This window comes from Taudactylus pleione, unplaced genomic scaffold (assembly GCF_031769625.1).
Source record: "Taudactylus pleione unplaced genomic scaffold, aTauple2 ptg000349l, whole genome shotgun sequence".
NCBI classification, from domain to species: Eukaryota; Metazoa; Chordata; class Amphibia; order Anura; family Myobatrachidae; genus Taudactylus; species Taudactylus pleione.
In genome coordinates this window covers 4,089,372-4,109,851 of record NW_028284750.1, presented here as the reverse complement: position 1 = coordinate 4,109,851, position 20,480 = coordinate 4,089,372, and the positions used below count along the sequence as shown (strand labels likewise).

The following is a 20,480-nucleotide window of genomic DNA, read 5'->3' as shown; positions in this document are numbered from 1 at the left end:
ATCTCTGATCTCCTCTCCCTTCACTCTTCTGTCCGCCCTATTCGTTCACTTAATAAACCCGGCCTTTCATGCCAATTGATTACTTCCTCTCATTCCCGCCTCCAAGATTTTGCCCGTGCTGCTCCCCACCTTTGGTACTCCCTCCCTCTCCCCAGACTCTGCACCTCTCTACAATCATTCAAACAAGCTTTTAAGACCCACTACTTCATTAAAGCCTTCCAGTTCTCACCCTAACTTGCTGCTACATCTTCCTTCCTCCCCGCCTACCCAATCTGTGTCACTCCTGTTTGTCTGCCCCTCCCTTAATGAATGTAAGCTCTTTGAGCAGGGCCCTTTACCCTCTTGCGCTTCTCCCTACTGTAATTTAATTTATCTCTTACTCCGCACTAGGGAACTAACACTTGGCTGCTTTTGTGGGTGTTAAGGTCGCTAATATAGCCATGGTTATTATACATGTCCTGCTTTGTATTGTAAGTCACTGGTTACTTATTTGTTTATGTACTTTGTAAGGCGCTGCGGAACACTTGTGGCGCCATATAAATAAATGATGATGATAATAATAATAATAATAATGATGATAATATGTAGAGCATCTTAAAGACACCAACAAGGAATTATTGCTAATTACAAGATACTGGTAGTGCTCAGTGTATATTAACGCAAAAGAAATATTGTTTCATTATCTCTTTTACAAACTATAAAAAAATATCCCACATTAGATCCAGATATTGTGACTTTGTAATCCTAAAAGTCCCAACCTAAATGCTCAGTTATCTTCTTAATATTATCTTTATCTACAATATATCACCGGTGATACAGCTAAACTTGTATTGTAATATCGCGCAAAAGAACCAAATGAGTTTCTATAATGCAGTACACTAGGGACCAATATTAGTTAAAGCATATTACTCTGTTTTTAATATTACATTTTCACAACGTTGCTGGAATCCTTAATTACAAGCAAAATAATTAAAAAAAAAAAAGCAGAAAAGTTCGAATAAGAACATTTATCCGCTGTCGCTAGTCCTATTAACTTGCTTCTCCTTAAAAATTGGTAGTTTTATTTTCTCATATACCGCCTCTGTATCATAAATATATGTCTATAAAGGATAAGAATGTGACGTGGATGGGACAATATTTCTGGAACTAATATATTCAATTCCCACAATTCAAACAAATACATATATGCAGCTGATTCTGAATACAGGTCGGAGCTATACAAGTATGCAATATGGATGTAGATGTGAATGAATTGCGTGCAACCATGTATCGGCCTCAATATGAGGGCATCGATGTGCAGTGGCAGATCCAGGAGGGGCAATTGCCCCTCGATAAAAATCAATAGCAATAGCACTTCGGACGGTCACCCTCTCCTCCCTGGTGCCTCATCTACTCCCAGGGGCATCCACCTACCTCACTCATTGAGCATAACTGAGAACTCCAGGGAGAATATGAGGCACTAGGGAGGAGATGGGGGTTGTCCAAAGCTGCCATTGTGTTTCTGGATCCCAGGATGAGGGATATCTGGAGCATTTTCTTTAGTGTAAGGTCAGTTTCTTGAAACTTGTCATATCATTTGAAGGGGGCTCTTCTATTTCAAACAAGGGAAGCACTAAGGACCTGATTCAGAGATGTACACAATGCCGATATACACACCACCATCATTTACAGTAACTATTCCTGGTCTCTATACCCATAACTTTTCTTCAACTTTTAAAAAAAAAATTTCTATATCCCACTTGTGCACTAATCTGGATCGTGCATACCCCGTTTTTCACCACTAATTACTGACTTCATCATTTCTATACGCATGCCAACCACCACCACAGCACTGCGGGACGCCTCACCCTGCTGTCTACTGCCGATTAGCATTTATGTCCCTTTGTTAATACTTTATTCTGACCTACTAATATTGTACCATTCAGAATGTATTCATATTTGTATTTGTATATTTGTGTGTAACATTGTGACTTTAATTCTGGCACATAAAGACTATACTGTATTGCATTAATAAATTGCATTATATAACCTGTGCACCAGCCTGATCTATAGACGCACAAGCATTCAAGACACCAAACACGGGTTGAGCGCAGTAACCACTTCCTTCAGTCATTCCAATAGTCTGTACATTTGTGGCGAGTAATAGCAGAGGAGGTAAATGCTTGACTGACAGGGGGCAATGTTTAAAAGTATGATCCACCCAAACCGAGCACTCATTTTACAGTCCCTTTATGTGTCTGCATATGGAGACAGTCTTGCTAAAATAGGGAATACTGTATCTACATAAGTAATAATGTGGACCCTAATTTAAATTATTACATCCATTCAAGTTTAATCCTGTAGCTTCAGGTTTGTCATATGGATACGGCACATCTCTGGAATTTGTAATAACTATATCATGTACAGTAGGTGGTACATTATCCAACAGGTTACACTCCTTTTAAAAAGATAGAAAATTCTAAAATGTCATCTTGCGAGCAGAGTCTTCCTACCTCTGTATCTGTCTGTAATTACCCAGTTTATCACGGTTTCCAATATGCTGCACTATATAAGATACTGATACAAATAATAATAATAATAATGATAATAATAAAAAGATTAAAAGGGAGCATTTAAGATAGGGGACCTTTTATATTTATTCTACCCTTACACATTTCTAACAAGCATTATATTACACAAGAAAGGACCTGGCTGTTTTTAGGCTATTAACCAAAAAACATCTGATGTATAAATAATAATAAAAAATAATCATAGCTGTATTCCTTCATCTACTCACTTGTTTTTGGTTAGTCCTCTATTTCTGCACCTTTCCCTTGTTGAAATGTCCACAGGGAAGAGGCTTTTCATAAGACTGATAGCAGATTCCCTTACAGGAAGGGGTTTAAGAACATCAACCAGAGACTTGTCTTTGGAAATGATATCTCTAACTAGCTCCACGTGTCTTTCCTCTGCAGATGATTTCAGTGAGAGTCGGCTACAGTCTTCCTTAGCTGGGTCACCTTGTTTCTCCATGCTGACCTCCAATTCCTGCCCAGAAGTTTCATCGCTCCCATTGTGCTTACCATAGCCAAAAGAGGAGCTGGCGAATTGTGTGCCATTCATTTCATTGCCAGAGATATGACTGATCTGTTCATGCCAAGGAAAACTCATTGACGGAACTTCTGAAGATGCTCTCTTTTCACTAGTTGCACCAAAATCTCCACTTTCTGCTGTAGGAACAGGCGACTCGCTGACTGCTGACCCCTCAGAAAGGTCATCGGTCTCAGTTCTCACTTCATAATCATACCCTGGAAGATCTTTTCCAATGGCATCCAAGCTTAAAGAAACAATCACAAGTTACTATAGAGGCCAAATAAGAAATTATGCAATTAAGGGCCGTATCCAATAAGACGCAAAAACATTAAGTTTTCGCATGCAAAAACTTTGCACACTCTTCACTAATGTGTCACTTTTTGCATTGATCGTGTCTGCTGTTTTTCACGCAATTGTACAAGACACGAGGCGGCATTCGCCCGAAAAAAAATATTGCCGTTAGCGCAAAAAGTACAGCTGAAAATGGGGATTAGAAGTCTGTTAGGGGCCATAATCGGATTTGGGGTTCTCGATTTGTGTCAAATGGCTGTTATATGTATTTTTCTCTAAGAGTAAAAAACTGTTAGAAAGCAATATTTTTTTGTAAAAATAAATGCTGTAGTTAGATTGGGGGAATATTAAAATGGGTGTAAGTATGTCATAAAAGTGCATTTTTGAAAAATCCTAAAAACACCTGTCCCACCCATATCCCAACACTTTTCATCCCAAGAATGACATGTCATTATTGGTGAATTAAGCTAATAAAAAAAAATATTTTTGCCTAATCAGTCATTGGATAGGGTGCCCAAGGAATTCTGAACCAAGGGCCTGATTCAGCAAGGATCGCTACTGTGATTACGCACGCAATCGGCCGAATCGTTACGTTCTGGGCATGCACCGCAGTGCGCGAACACTCCACTGCGAGTGATTGACAGGAAGTATCATTTGGGGGTGGTCGATGAAACTCAGGTGTGCCAGGGCGTTTGAACACCATTGCATGGGCGTGCAGAGGGGCGCCGAGAGGGGGGGGGAGCGGGTACAGATTGCCCGGGCTTCCTGAGGTGCAGTTGGAGTGCAGTGCTGAGCTGCAGTTGGAGACTGCTCGTGGCTGCTGAGGAGCAGCCACAGCAGTCTCCTATGCCTGTGCGGGGGAGCGATCACAGTGATCGCGCCCCCCCCTGGCTTTGCCCCAGGCTGAGGGGGCTCAGAGCGCCCCCCCTCCCCAGCGCGCAGCGGCGCTACAAATCTTTTTTTTTCCTCGGCAAGGGGGCGTGGCCACGCCTCCCGCGATTAGGCCACGCCCCCTGTTACCGGGGCCCGCCACGACTCTTGGCGGGCCTGGGCATGCATAAATTATCCACTGCAATGCCCTACGCAGCTTGAGGCCTCATAGCGTGCAACGAGGTTAGCAACTCCTGAGTAAGGTCAGAGCTTGTGCAAGTTTGCGTGAGGCTGCGATGGTACTCAATGTTACCGATGGTTTCCCAGTCTTGCTAAACATTACAGATGAGTGTAAGGTAAAGTAGGTGCACTTATGATGTGCTGCGGCAGCATTGCGATCGCAATGAATTAGCATACTATCACATTTGAACTGCGTGCGTAATCGCTATTGTAATCGCAGTTGCGAACGGTAGTGAATCATGCCCTTTGACTGCACTTTTGCGCACATACTACCTGCTTGGCTATTGTTATACTCGTATTTTATCCGTATCACCCTTAAAGAATTCCCAAACTGACAATTTGTGGCTAGCAATGATAGCTGCTTTTTAGATGATTTTAGAAGGTTTATTGGTCCTTGCTTATATGAGTGTAGGTAATGAAGAACTGGCATTATTGGCACTGCCTGGCATTGTATTAGCTCTATTACTTCCTTTGTGATATAGGTTAGTTTTCAGCACTATGGTCCCTTCTCACATGCAGTACATCAGACAGAAATGTGTGGGGCAATTTGTAAAATGGAATAAAAATATTTAAAATTCTACATTTTGACAACAAAGCTACAATAAGTAATTAGGGTGTGAAATGGGTCCAAAATATATGCAAATGTCAATCAAAATTCAAACCAGTAAATAGCTCATTTGCTTATTTCAATGCAGAGTTGTATCTGATAACAGAATTTATTTAATGGGAGGGAGGGGGGGGGATTTCTCATACACCTCTTATTCACAGGCCAGTTCGTGCACTGCGATGCATGCGCAGTATGTAAAAATCGGCTGATTGCGTGTGTAATCGCAGTAGCGAACGGTAATGAATCAGCCTCAAAGTCATTTGGGATCAAGGAATGTTGGACCTTTAGTTTTTATATATATATATATATATATATATATATATATATATATATATGGAAGGCATCATAGTCTGGTTTAGGAAAAAAACACAAAGACTGACAATCTAGCTAAGCAGTTCAAATAATAAAAGTATATATGTCTATGAGGCAAATTTATCAATGAGTTATCATACGTAACGAGTTTTAAAACTCGTTGCGTATGATAATGGTGCTCCAGCCAATCAGCTCCTGTCATCTATTTGAAAAATGACAGTAAGGAGCTGATTGATTGAGCACCATGTATCATACGCAACGAGTTTTAAAACACATTGTGTATGATAAAACTTGGGCCCCTATACCCACTATAAAGTCAGCATTGTTGTTTTTTGATGATGATGGTGACGGATAATCATGAAGTACTGGAAAGTTTGCAGTCATTGGCAGTTGTAATTGGTTATAATAATTCTATATGGAAATTTCAAGTTGACCACAACTATCACCACCAACCATCTCTGATGAAGCCAATTAGTTTGTGAATTTAGACAGAATGATCTAGGACGCAGGAACCAAAGCCACTAGTTCTTCACCAATACTTATATCATTGACATCCTCATTATCATTGATGTCCACATTTTCAAATAAATGAAATTGAAAGTATTGTCATCCTACCTTATATGTTCACTCAATTTAGATCAGAAATCACATACAGCTAATTATTGTTACAGATGGCAAAGTGCACAGAGAAACCTGCTTCTCTACACAAGTGCAACTGGGAGATTAAAAGTAGGGGTGAGACCAATATGTACCTGCTCCCAAATGCCACAGAAGTTCTATCTATTGCAAGGGTGGTGTGGGGGCTGGAAGAAGGCAGTGCCCCTGGAAATGCATGAACCAAGGAACACTAGTACAAATGCACGTGGCATCACCAAAGATCAATTTTCACTAGACATCAGCATTTTGCGCTTTAAGTATGTTGAATGTCTATTTTGACTACGTAATGAATAAATGAATGAATAAATATAATAAAAAGGTAAGACTTAACAGAGACACACTGTGCACAACAGGTACCACTGCCAATGAAAGTGTCTGTATTGTCCTAACTGATGTCTTTGCTGCCAATAGAAATAATAAAAAACTAAAGGGATCAGAGTTGATATTATACATAAAGCTCAAAGGTTTTTTCAAGTAGGAGGACAGTGTGAGGGCAACTTGTAGACTATAAAGCAAACTAAAGAAACTACATCTATTGCGCTCCAACAGAGCATTGTGAGTCCTACTACTACTGTAGGGTATATAGGATGGATGTTTCACAATGTGATATAGCAATGTGGAGCATACAGACATGGAGCATCTGGGGGATGGGAGACCTTTCTATTAGGCTAAAGGCATGTGACATGTCTAAACTCTATCTGATTGGTTTCTTTATGTCCCATGCTCTGTGCTGGCCCAATTCTCCAATTCTACTGCAATTTCGGTTTACAAATTGCAAATGTATGAAATTTGTAGTTGAAATCTGTGTGCCTACTGGTAATCACAATAAACTTTTTTCCTGCGTAAATATACATATAAAACTTTGTCTGATATACGTATATTTACACATGCAAAATAATGATATAGGTTGATAGGTTGAGGATGATGATGCAACCAAATCTCCCAACTAACTACTGTGATAGTTGCTGACAAATTATTTGTAGGAACCTCAATGCTGCCTAATGATTATGCAAGGCAACGGCAGTCTGTGAGGCTTCAGCCGTCTGTATACCCACACATTATACATCGTGTCATTGCTGCAATGGTTACCTTGGTGTATGCACAATCACAGCTTGCTGTTCTAGATGGGGGTGGACAGGAAAGGTGATATGAGATTGTAGAGTCTCCTCAGCATTAGATAAATAGTTCCTGTTACTCTCCTGCTCCATAGGGTTTATCCTACAAGCATCTTCCATGCTGATGTGCTGTGCGAAAACCTCATCGTCTGTTTGCAAAGTGTGTGGTTGCTCAGCAGCCCTAGTGTGAAGCTGGGAAGGATGAGAGAAGCTGACATTATCTGTATATGAGGAAGGACTTGCTCTCTGGGACCTGGATTGTCTCTCTTGCACAGACTTTGTAACATCTAATCTATGAGGCATCAGAAAGTCCTCTTTACTTGTTTTTCTGGGATCCTTTCCCGATTCATTCTCAGCGTTGGCCTTCAGCTTGTCTTGATAGACCACAGCTGTGCTGCTTTCTGGCCGGGGTACTAGTGCAGGGCCTGTAATGTGGTATAGCTGATCCGTGCTCTGACTCAGCACTGACAGCCTTACTTTGTCTGATGTTCCTATTTCTTCCATGGACTTTCCTCTACCTCTGGCTGCACATCCGGTCTCAGACTCACTTGTAGTACTATCCACTGTGATAGGTGACCTGCAGGAGAGAAACAGGCTGTATTCTCTTACACAAATACCATTTTTACACAAACTAGATGTGCAGGTTTTATTTATAATGATACAGTTGTTGAACTCTGTCCTAAACGTGAAATGTACGGTTTGAGATGATGATCAGCCAAGACTTAATAGTGCATTTAAATGTCATCCTATTTTAAAGCGATCTACAGTCTACTGTACTGTTACATATATAGAAAATACTGCTTTTATCTTGATGTGAATACACTATATTATTATTTCTTCCCTAACACACAGTGTTATTGGCAAATATATGAGTAAATACTGTCACACACAAACTGAATTAACATTTGGCTCATATTTTCATTTCCAATACACAGTCTTTACGATCACTAAGCAAGGTAAATGTAAATGAGAAAATGATATTGGTAACGTACACGTAGATGTATAACAGTCTTGGTTTTAGATGGCTAAGAAGGACTTCTACGGAAGGGATGCACCTCCAAAAAGGAGCATGGTGTTTCCAGATTTGGGAGTGGTTTGAGAGGGCCAGGTGTGACCTATCTTGTCACAGTTGTTTCATCCTATCTTCCAGTAACATTATGCCAAGGATTTATTTTCCAAGGATTCCATTTTTCCAAGCCAATATTTGCCAAATTCCATTTAAACAATGAGGGTTTTTAATAGATAGATATTGAATTCCCAAGGTGATTATTTTGTCCTATAAGTTGAGACTGATATTACGTAGCCTATTTTCCTGCACATTTGCAAGAAGCAACTGGTGGCTCTTTGTCTAGTGTCACTCACATCCTTCCCAATAGGCCTGATGTTGGTAAGACTGGCAGTAAGAAAACATGGCTTGTCCAATATAGGCAGGGTTAGTGAGGATTGGTGGGATGGTTTATTTTTCCCCAATTTTACACTTTATATTTTAAAATGTACGGCATGCTTAGCCACAAGAGGGCGCTTTATACACTCCTATTGAATAATGTTTTCAATCATAAAACTCATTGCTTAAAACTTCGCTTTACTGAGGCTCCCACTTTTAGGTAATGGCTTAGACATTACACCCAATCTATGTAATGGATGCAGCTACCTGTGCTAGAGAACAATAAAGCAGGCTTTTTGCATGTGACAACATATTAGCTGGGACATGAGTGGCTACCTAGGATGTACCTATGATGAGGAGAAAGTGGCAGCTATATGTAGGAAATTATTTTTAAATATGCACATTTTCATAATGAAAAAGTAAAGGGTATTGTTTTAGTTGCAGCCTTAGGCAGCAGAATTATTAGGCCAGTGATCTGTGAACTATAGTTTGTTTGATTTTTTTGCATAACACAGTGATTTACCCTTTACCAAACAGTAGGTGGCGCTACCACTATAAGAAATAATGAATGGCTTGATTAGCATGCGTTACCAGCACAAAAGAACCGAGTGCAGAGATTAGAACCTTCCTGCCTTCATTTTACATTTACTGTGTAGTTTTACATCAATCTTTAATCTAAAAAAAACAAAAAAAACAGAGTAATTGTGAATCATGATTATAATTTTGATCCTAACTAGGTAATCACATTTGCATGATGTCCTAATTGTGGCTTTGTATATCATACCTAGCCTGCACTGTGCGTGACCGGGCTCGCACGTTTGGTGTGATGATCATGCACCAACGGATAAGAATACTGGGAACAGGGGTAGTAAGTATGGGTCAGAGTGGGTGGGAACCAGTGACGTAACCAGGAGGGGTCGAGAGGGGCACGTGCCCTGGGCGCTGTGTCGGACCTGGCAAGGGCACTGCCGGCTGCCATCCATGAGCAGCCAGCAGAATCCAATAGGAGTTAGACAGATTCGTATCGGCTGCTGCATCCAGGGCCGGCGCCAGGCTGGAGAAGCGCCACAGCTGCCTACTCCATTTGCAGGGAGCCCACTGAGATTTTGTTACCAGTGGGTAAAGGGAGAGACGTCATGACGTGTCTCCCATATTTTTCAGTGCGAGGACCGGGGACGGAGCAGTCGGGCAGCGGCGGGCACAGGAACGGGGCTTCAGTTAAGTATAGTATTGTGTTTGTATATATCTTTGTGTGTAAGGGGCACTGTATAAGGGGCACTACTACTGGGGGCACTGTATAAGTGGCACTACAACTGGAGGCACTGTACAAGGGGCACTATATAAGTGGCACGATGACTGGAGGCACTGTATACGGGGCACTACGACTGGAGGCATTAAGGTGCATATGGAATGGAAAGGAATGTTCCCAGAGTGATGAGAAACGGAGTTGTGTCATATTGACACGCACCCATTTATCAGTGGCCATGCACCATTTTTCATCTTGCCTTGGGTGCCAAAGACCCTAGTGACGCCACTGGTGGGAACGATAGTGATGAGTGGGCGGGGTGGCTGAGGTGACCCTACAAATGCCAGGTCCATTTGCTTATATAGATAAGTATTTTTATGTGTTTGTTCTCCTGGGTATATACGAGTAATGGTTGTCATGATATATATAGTAGATTTCCCTATCTGTGCCACCTCTGACAAGCTATTTAGGAGTTTGGATATTGTGCTACAGATGCACAGACGCCACAATGATCTAATCCTGCTCTTGGACAATGCAGGGGAGGGAAGGGAAAGAAAGGTCTACCCTAGCAAAAATTGCTGGTAATAGGGAAATTTATAGATTGACCCAAGACAAATTGGATATGGATCAGACTTCCGCAGAAGACACTTGTGAGCAATTTAAACCTGAACCGACTATTTTATGATTTGATTATATACTTTTATTATTTACGGTCCTACTATCCTTTCTTCTAAAGTGGCAATACATTACAGGATACAATAAAATAACATGAAGTGATGGAAAAAGAAGGTATATATGTTACATGCATAGCGGATGATCATTTCTACTGTATATACATATATAAGGTTTAGTAATGTTTTTATCAAATTACTATTCTTCTGTGTACAGGTTCCTGCAAGAGAAACACTGTGTATTCTGCACAATTATTTTCATGGGTTATAAGAAGAAACTATTCTTTTTCTTACCTGCGGGTGCATTCGTTGTAATTGCTTGAAAGTGCTGATGTTGAGAAGTACCCACCTGGAACCTAAAGGGGATAAAAGTACAGTTAAATTATAGTTCACAGGAGAACGTGTAGATGTGTCAAACATGCAGAATGTCTATGTATGAGCTCAGACCTTTAGTCTAGCACAGCTGCATGTAACCTCGTTGTACCACGTTTCATGGATGACAAAGTTAAAATGTCAACACATTTTTCTTTTAAAGCCAGAGCTTCCAAGCTAAAGGAAATTATTAGAGTGTAATACCACTGGAGCAGCTCATGTGGTTACTATGGGGCCTGGTGATGCTGGTCCGACTACGACAGAGACCCCTGGACCCCTGCCTGTGCCTTGACCGGCATAAATGTAATGAAGTCCTCTTAGGACTTTCAGTTTTAGAACTGGGCTCCAGAGAGGATGGACCACCATCACCCTTTACCTTCTCTCCAACTTTGCTACGGGGTCTGGTGTTGATGAGGGACATGAAACATGAGGCTGAAGTTAGTTGTTAAATAATGCTGCAATTTCATAAGCATCCCAGAAGAGAATGTCAGCTTACTATTTAATTATACACATCCTGAACCAGCTTGTTGTATTACAGGAACTTTGTGGATGTCTGATTCCTGGGTTTTCAGCACCACTTGGAGGGAGTTTGGTGTGCATGTATAGTCTGTTTTTACAGTTTTAAAGATTTTGTTATCAAGGTAAAAACAAAAAGGAGTTTCTATTCATAAAAACGGGACTTCTACTAAAGAACTGCAAGCTAGCCGTGATCAGAGCCTGAATAAGGGCGATAAACCATTACCTTCCAGGGGAATCACTTGTGAACTCACAGCTCCCACCAAACACTACCCCACCCTCTGGCATGATGTGCAGGCTCAGTGTGTGTTGACCCACTCGCTGTGCAGAGTATATACTGGCAGGAAGGAGGTGGGCACTGTCGGAGCAGCCGACCCAGAGCACATATCTTCCAGCCACAGCCTGCAGCCGCCCTGGATGTCCTACATTACTCCACATGGTAAAAAATTAATTAACCCTCTAATATTGCTAATGAACTGGCTGCTACTATATTACTACTACACTGTACAATCTATAGGATGACCCCTCTACTCCGCAACCCTCCAAGCCATCTATTCATTCCTTTTTAGCTGATGTGGTTGTCCCTAGGCCCTCCTTGCACTTAATGCACCTTGTGCATGTATGTTTCATTGAATTTGCTATGTTCCCCTGATATGTACTCCCATAATGAACACTAAAGTTGATAGCACAGAATAATTTTACATTTACTCGTCAAAGTAGCAAGTTGGTTTCCCAAATGTACAATATTCTACCGTATATAACTTTAACACATTGTTTTCTTTGACAGTATATCTAATCAGGCTCAAACAGGTTTATAATTGGTTTCTTTCTCATGGAATTTGGTTGGAGGAAAACTTTCCCATCCCATCTACCTTCTAATAAAATATAGAACGGTGGACTTGGTCGAAGGGGAGTCCTGAGTCTTTGCCCTGTGAAAGAACGCCTAGCTTCACCCCTGCCCAACACTGCCGGGAGAGACACTGGTGACTCCTCCGTGTGTCTAATGGCTAATGTCATTTAAAGTGGTTGCTGCATATTACAATATGGTGTATGACAATGAAGTAAGATAATAAAGGTGATATAAGACGATGTGAAAATGTAGAATAGATTGCCCCTTGGGCAGCAGTAGGAATGCCCACACTGGTAGAACGATGCTGTGTCCTTCTCTACAAGTAGTCTGAAAAATATGATACCCAAAAACCAGAAGTGCTTCTGATTGTTACGCCTACCTATTTATGTACATACAGGTGTGCTACTGGCAGAATTCTAGCTGACAGTGATAATGTTATAGTGTCTAGATTTTGGGCTGCTGAGAGAAAATGTGATTTTCAATATGATATTCATGCATGAAGAAGCATCTTTGGCTTAATAAATAGATTGTGTATAATGGGTGATGCATTTTTTTAGTTGGGGAGCCTCACAGCTATGTCAGGCAGATTTACATTTTACTCTCCTCAAACAACTTATTGATTTTCACTCAGCTTCAGCAGATTTGGCCAGTGACCTAAGAGGAACTTTGGGGACTTGGGACAAGGAGTACGTTCAGTCTGTACACAAACACCAGAAGAGAACTAGTAATGCTTGCAGTGGATAACTCCCGATAAGCCTACGCCTTCTCTCTACTTTTTTATATTATGTGTTATTATCCACAATGTCTAACTAAACACTTATTACACTATCAGGTGGTTCCAGATTTATTTTTGGGAACAATCTGAAACAACCATGATGTCTATGGCCCATCTTTGCACTGATAAAACAAATCTCTTCACATTAACTAAAAAGGACACTGACTTATATTTATAATAGCGTGAGCCTTACAGTATATTGCAGCTAAAATCAGAAAGATAAATTAGTTTAAATATTAGCCTTAAGGGTTAAAGTGGGCCGAAACGGGGCGAAACTGAGTTCCGTCACCTCTAATGGTAGGTGGAACTAGTTCCGCCTCCGCGAAGTCCTTGCACAGAAGCCTCATGGAGAGAAGGCCACTCTGTCTGGCAGCCTCCGCCTCCCCCTCTTCGGTTTCTGGCTCCATGCTCCTCCTCCTACTACACCCACAGCCCGCCCCTCCTGTCACTCACTTTGTGGGCCTGCGTCCTGGCACCTTCGTTTGTGACACGGCGTATGTGACCTCATGTCGTCACCACTGCTGCATAGTGCACTGAGGAGCTGCGAAGAATAGCAGGGCAGGCACGAAGATGAGCTGCTGCTAGTGAGACACAAGGGGGATAAGCTGCTGGTAGGAGAGGAGACACAGGGGCAGGGAGCTGATGCTAGAAGGACTTGGGGGGAATATAAGCTGCTGGTGGGAGAGGAGACACAGGGGCAGGGAGCTGCTGCTAAAGGAACATAGGGGAGGATAAGCTGCTGGTAGTGAGACACAGGGGGGATAAGCTGCTGGTAGGAGAGGAGACAGGGGCAGGGAGCTGATGCTAGAGGGACTTGGGGGGAATATAAGCTGCTGGTGGGAGAGGAGACACAGGGGCAGGGAGCTGCTGCTAAAGGAACATAGGGGAGGATAAGCTGCTGGTAGGAGAGGAGACACAGGGGCAGGGAGCTGATGCTAGAGGGACTTGGGGGGAATATAAGCTGCTTGTTGGAGAGGAGACACAGGGGCAGGGAGCTGCTGCTAGAGAGACAGAGGGGGGATAAGCTGCCTACGGGAGAGGAGACACAGGGGCAGGGAGCTGCTGCTAAAGGAACATAGGGGAGGATAAGCTGCTGGTAGGAGAGGAGACACAGGGGCAGGGAGCTGATGCTAGAGGGACTTGGGGGGAATATAAACTGCTTGTTGGAGAGGAGACACAGGGGCAGGGAGCTGCTGCTAGAGAGACAGAGGGGGTATAAGCTGCCTACGGGAGAGGAGACACAGGGGCAGGGAGCTGCTGCTAAAGGAACATAGAGGAGGATAAGCTGCTGGTGGGAGAGGAGACACAGGAGCAGGGAGCTGAGAGTGGGATACGCAGGGGCAGGAAGCTGCTGGAAAGACACAAAGGGGTAAGCTGAAGAGACACAGGGGGATGGTGTTGGAGAGAAGACACGGGAATGGTGCTGGTGAGATGCAGGGGGAGGGGCTGATGCTTATGAAACAGGAAGATGGTGCTGAAGAGATGGTGGGGGGATGGCATTGGAGAGACGCAGGGGGATGAAGATGGTGCTGATGAGTAGCAGGTAGGGTGGCACGGTAGAGATGCAGTGGGATGATACTGGAGAGACACTCTCCTGGAATCCCCATTAAAGTGGGCAGTTCAGGGATCAGATGAAGAGATCATGAGCCACCTTGGCATCGCCCACTGCAGCACATAGCTAAAAATCATGCCATTGTACAGCGTGGGTGGGCAATGATGCACCTCCCACCTTGATGTTATCCTCCAGCATCTCCCAAAGGGAACAATAAAAAAAAAGTCATAGCGTATTAAAAACAAGTCTATTTTCTAACTACACTCCTTATTTCAACAAATCTATTTTTAAGTAGCAATTAAATTATGGCAACATAAATCTCAATCCATACTAAGCAGAAGGTATTAGTTTGACTACTGTGCACGCTCCATTAGATGCAATATTCTCCTCAATGTTCTTCCTGTATTTAAGTATTGCTTTATTTAAGAATTCTCATCAAAAACAAATTCTGATTTATGCTTCCATTATCCATAGCGTGAATTAAATATTTAGTTTGAGTTTTCTATTTTAATGTTCTACAACCAGAGCCGTAACTAGATTTTTTGGTGCCCTTGGCCAGAAAGAGCATTCCCTCCAATCCCCTCTATTTTTCAAATAGGGACATAAGATGCACGCCCAATTTGTCTATAAGGACAGCCATACACAAGCCTAGAGCCGGCAGTGTAGATCGCTGACTGAAGTTATGCAAAAAGTGCTACTTGTAGTGTATATGCAGCAAATATCAAATATTTTATTTGTAATTAAATCTTTATGCATTTTTTTTCCTATAAAGATTATATTTTAAATTTATGTTGCCCAAAGGGCTTCTTGAAATTATGTTTTGTTGCAATTAGACTATTCATTTAAACTATAACTACAGTGGTGCTTAAAAGCTTGTGAACCCTTCAGAAATTTCTATATTTCTACTGAAATTTGGCCTAAAACTACCTCAGATTTTCACAAGTCCTAAAAGTAGATAAAGAACCAAATCAAACAAAAAGACAAAAAAATTAGACATGCTCATTTTTTTAATGAGGAAAATGATCCAAAAATTATCTGAGAGTGTCAAAAGTATGTGAACATTTGCTTTCAGCATCTGGTATGACCCCCTTGTGCAGCAATAACTGCTTCTAAACGTTTCTGGTAATTGTTGATTAGTCCTGAACATTGGCTTGGAGGAATTTTACCCCATTCCTCCGTACAAACAGCTTCAACTCTGTTATGTTGGTGGGTTTACTTCCATGAACTGGTCGCTTCAGGTCCTTCCACAACATTTCAATTGGATTAAAGTCGGGACTTTGACTTGGCCATTCCAAAACGTTAAATCTAAATCTTCTTTAACTATTCTTTGGTCGAATCACTTGTGTGCTTTGGGTCGTTGTTTTGCTGCATGACCCAAGTTCTCTTGAGATGCAGCTCATGGACAGATGTCCTAACATTTTCCTTTAAAGTATTCTGATATAATCCAGAATTCATTGTCCCATCAATGATGGCAAGTCGTCCTGGGCCAGATGTGTTTCACAGATGGTATGAGGTTTTTATGCTGGAATGCAGTGTTCTCCTTTCTCCAAACAGAACGCTTCTCATATAAAACCAAAAAGCTCTATTTTGTTCCAATAGTCTTCTGGCTTGTCCAGGTACACTTTAGCAAACAGCAGATGGGCAGCATTGTTCTTTTTGGAGAGCAGCTGCTTTCTCCTTGCAATCCCGCCATGCACACCATTGTTGTTCAGTGTCCTCCTGATGGTGTACTCATGAACATTAGCTAATGTGAGAAAGGTCTTCAGTTGCATAGAGGTTAAATTGAGTTCCTTTGTGACCTTGCGAAATATTAGACACCTTGCTCTTGGCATGATCTTTGTTGGATGACCAGTCCTGGGGAGTACACAATCTGTCTGACTGTTGATTGGTGGAGTCCAAACTCTTTAGAAATGGTTTTGTAACCTTTTCCAGCCCGATGAGCATCAACAACTCTTCTGAGGTCCTCAGAAATCTCCTTTGTTCATGGCATGATACACTTCCACATACATGTGTTGTGAACATCAGACTTTGACAGATTCCGGTTCTTTTAAAAAGACAGGTTGTTGCAAATATCCGATTGTCATCCCATAGATAATACCTGACTAATTTCACCTTCAAAATATCTGCTAAGTCTAAAGGTTCACATACTTTTGACACTCACAGATATGTGATATTGGATCATTTTCCTCAAAAAAACAAAACAAAACATGAGCACGTCTAATTTTTTTGTCTCATTTGTTTGATTTGGTTCTCTTTATCTACTCTTAGGAAATCTGAGGTAGTTGTAGGCCAAATATCAGCAGAAATATAGAAAATTATGAAGGGTTCACAAACTTTTAAGCACCTCTGTATCTGACTCGTACATTTATGTAAAAATATCTAGATTACAAAGTTACTACAAGTGCAGGATTTTTATTTTTTTTTTTACAGAAAATTGTACCATTTTTTTTACCATGGGGAAGACTGACACCAGATATGTTTCAGTCGGGTTGGGTATGGATTGCCGGGAGTCGGGATGACGCTGGTCAGAATACCGACAGCTGCATCCAGACAGTCAGAATCCTGACACCCATAGGTAAGTATGCTAGCACTAACCCTCCCCCTCCCCCTAGTGTCTAACCCTAACCCCTGATTCTTACCTTTGGGATGCCGGCGGTCGGGATACTGGTGCCATGATCCCAACGCTATCGGGATTTCGGCGTCGGTATTTAGACAGTCAGCAGCCCGCACGCCGTAATGCTGACTACATCCTGTTTCAATCATCCATTACAGTAAACTCCCCATTACAGATATTGGCATTTGGGCTATGCTTAATTATAGCGATGTTTGATGTACAACCCTTTATATGCCCTGTTCCACTGAATATATCTTCTGGTGAAGCGAGATTTTCACAGTAAATCCTTGTGGGAGCACCCGAGAACTGTTAATGCATCTACAGAACAGTCAGTCCAGTCATTGGTAGTGAAGCTAGCAGCCTCTCTTTTTCAGTCTAAAGTCAGAAAACCAATCCAGGGAAAATGTGATGCGGTCAGCAATAAACTACAACAGCCAGTAGGAAATCACTGAACCCTGACTGGGTGTGCAATAGGTAACATGCATCTAGATCAGTGACGGTGCGGGGGCAATACCAAATAAACACAATATCCTCACTGTGAAGCATCTAGAACACAAGTGAGGTTGTGGTGAGAGGGAAGGACTATTGATTAGTTAAGTGGTGCAGCACTGCAAACTGCTCATATGTTGTGGCACTGTATATTGGTAAAATGGAGCTTTATAATCACCATCTCTGGGTCTGCGGTGTTGAGTGGGGAGTGTGCCCTGTGCTGCCTCTCCATCTGTAGCCACCGGGTCACACTACTCCATCTTTTAGAGACAGAGGTGCGCTGATGTTAGCAACCACCAACCTTGGCTGAATTTGCTACTGTCTTCCTCCTCCATCGTCGAAGGACATGCCACTGAGTGTATCCTGAACGGAGACTGTGCATTTCACAATAGAGACTCTGCAATTATACTGTATCACCACTGCTGTGTACAGTATATACTCCACTGCCACCACTGTGTATAAGTACAGGTATGTGTCTTACCACATCCCACACTACCTGTGTTAACCCCACATGTTTCTGGCTGGATCTATCGCACCTGTATTTCTGCATTGTGTCCCTACTGCATTAACCTTGTTAACCAGGATTGGTTTAATAACATACGACATAGTTAAGTTATTCATTGTGTGTGGACTGATCTCCATCACACACCGCTGACGCCTATATCGACACCTATAGGTTCCACCAATATGCGGAACAAGGTGACCATGGCTATATAATATGCACTCTAGTTGGTGTACATTGCTTTACAAAGCATCATACCCCCATAAAAATAACTTTTACCCAGCAAATGGTGCTTTTAACTAATTTTTATGTATGTGCATGGTGCTTCTGAAATTTCCAGTGGAGCAAATTTTCCATGAGATCCACCTTTATATTCTATAGGTTATATTGTGAAGATTATTTTCTTAACTAAAAATAAGTATTGGCAAGTTAAAAAAGGATAACATGAATATATGTTACAGAGCTATGCTTATGTTTGCCAACTATGTGCCAGTAGATGCATACATTAGATTTATTTTTAAAAATAGTGTAGATAGCGAGGCTATCAAAGGAAGTAATCTGCAATGTGGCACACTGCTGATCTCTGAACAGCTGAAATCACAGTGACATCACACGTATTTAAGAGCCTTCAGTTTGCAGCACAGACAGCCGCTGAGCCAAGATGTACCTATTTATTTGCTACTTCTGTGCTATTTATGACTAACCAAACCAGCTGCTCTCCGAATGCCAAACTCCTACTGTCAAGATTACTCAAAGACATGTAAAATATGTACTATAATAGTACCAAGTGTGCAATTCTCCATCAATGCTATATTTTCCCATCCTCTACAGAATGAATATGATCTATCTTTGTGCTGTGATCCAACCAGGGCCGTAGCTAGGGTAGTGCGGCAGGTGCCATCAGGTCAGGGGGCGCTGCTTGGGTCTGTCAAATTTCTGTTTATTATAATTTTCACTTGTACTGTAGCTTCCTCTTATTTCATCCCCAGCATCTCCTGGCCTCCCCTATCTCTTCCCTGGCCCTTCCCCTTTTTTGGGTGCATTAGGTCCCTTTGAAAAATGAGGGGGGTGCCAATGCTCTTTCTGGCACAGGGCACCAATAAGTCTAGTTACGGCTTTGGATCCAACATCCACTGGTATCTGGAGGCAGTGGGCACTCTAAAGAAGAAACAGTTCTTAAGATAAAGATTTGCTTATTTCTAGGATACAAAAATACCCAAATTAAGCTTTGAAAGATATTAACTTTTCTGTAGAACATAAATAAAATACTTCTGTACCTAAAGTGGTTATGTTGGACAACACTGAAAATCTATTTAAATTGGTAGAGATGAATATGTACAGTCCATTGGTAGAATTAGGCCTTATGTTCCCAGTCCTCAGCCACACCACAGAACAGAATAAATTGACCGTCATCATCCCAGCTCTATTAATAAATTCTGCAGAATGCATATTTACAAAACGGCCATGGCCAAAAGTTTTGAGAATGACACTAGTATTGGTTTTCACAAAGTTTGCTTTTTCAGTGTTTTTTTTAGACCTTTTTGTCAGATGTTACTATGGTATACTGAAGTAACAGTAAAGCATCCTGAGACCACTCATGTGTGGGGTTGCTTCTCAGCCAAAGTAGTGGGATCACTCACAATTTTGCCTAAGAACACAGCCATGAATAAAGAATGGTACCAAAATATCCTGCATGAGCAACTTCTCCCAACCATGCAAGAACAGTTTGGTGACGAACAATGCCTTTTCCAGCATGATGGAGCACCTTGCCATAAGGCAAAAGTGATAACCAAGTGGCTAGGGCAACAAAACATCAAAATTTTGGGACCATGGCCAGGAAACTCCCCAGACCTTAATCCCATAGAGAACTTATGGCCAATCCTAAAGAGGCAGGTGGACAAACAAAAACCCACAAATTCTGACAAACTCCAAACTCCAAGCATTGATTAGGCAAGAATGAGCGGCCATCGGTCAGTATGTGGTCCAGCAGTTGATTGATACCATGGCAGGGCAAATTGCAGAGGTTTTGAAAAAGAAGGGTCAACACTGCAAATATTGACTCCTTGCATTAACTTAATGTAATTGTCAATAAAAGCCTTTGACACTTATGAAATGCTTGTAATTTTACTTCAGTATACCATAGTAACATCTGACAAGAAGGTCTAAAAACACAGAGTTATGTTACCATTTGGCTCATCTCTATTAATGAGCAATTAGTGGTCTGTCTAAACATGCAGTTTAATTTTTTTTTGTAAGACAGTTTAAAAATATAAAAACTAAAATATTTCAGCTTTCATTTATACACAGAAATGTGAAATGACTGTAAATTAGGTCCTGGCTCAAAG

At 41.7% G+C, this 20,480-nt stretch overlaps 1 protein-coding gene across 1 annotated transcript in view; it reads right to left on the bottom strand.

Annotated features, from left to right (window-relative positions):
• SHROOM1 (shroom family member 1) overlaps positions 1-20,480 on the bottom strand; it is a 104,578-nt gene that overhangs the window by 24,823 nt on the left and 59,275 nt on the right. Inside the window, exons 4-6 of the mRNA XM_088444130.1 lie at positions 10,760-10,821; positions 7,139-7,741; positions 2,777-3,316 (exon numbers count right to left, since the gene is read on the bottom strand). Coding sequence (XP_088300256.1) covers positions 2,777-3,316; positions 7,139-7,741; positions 10,760-10,821 — 1,205 coding nt within the window. The remainder of the gene's footprint in view (positions 1-2,776; positions 3,317-7,138; positions 7,742-10,759; positions 10,822-20,480) is intronic.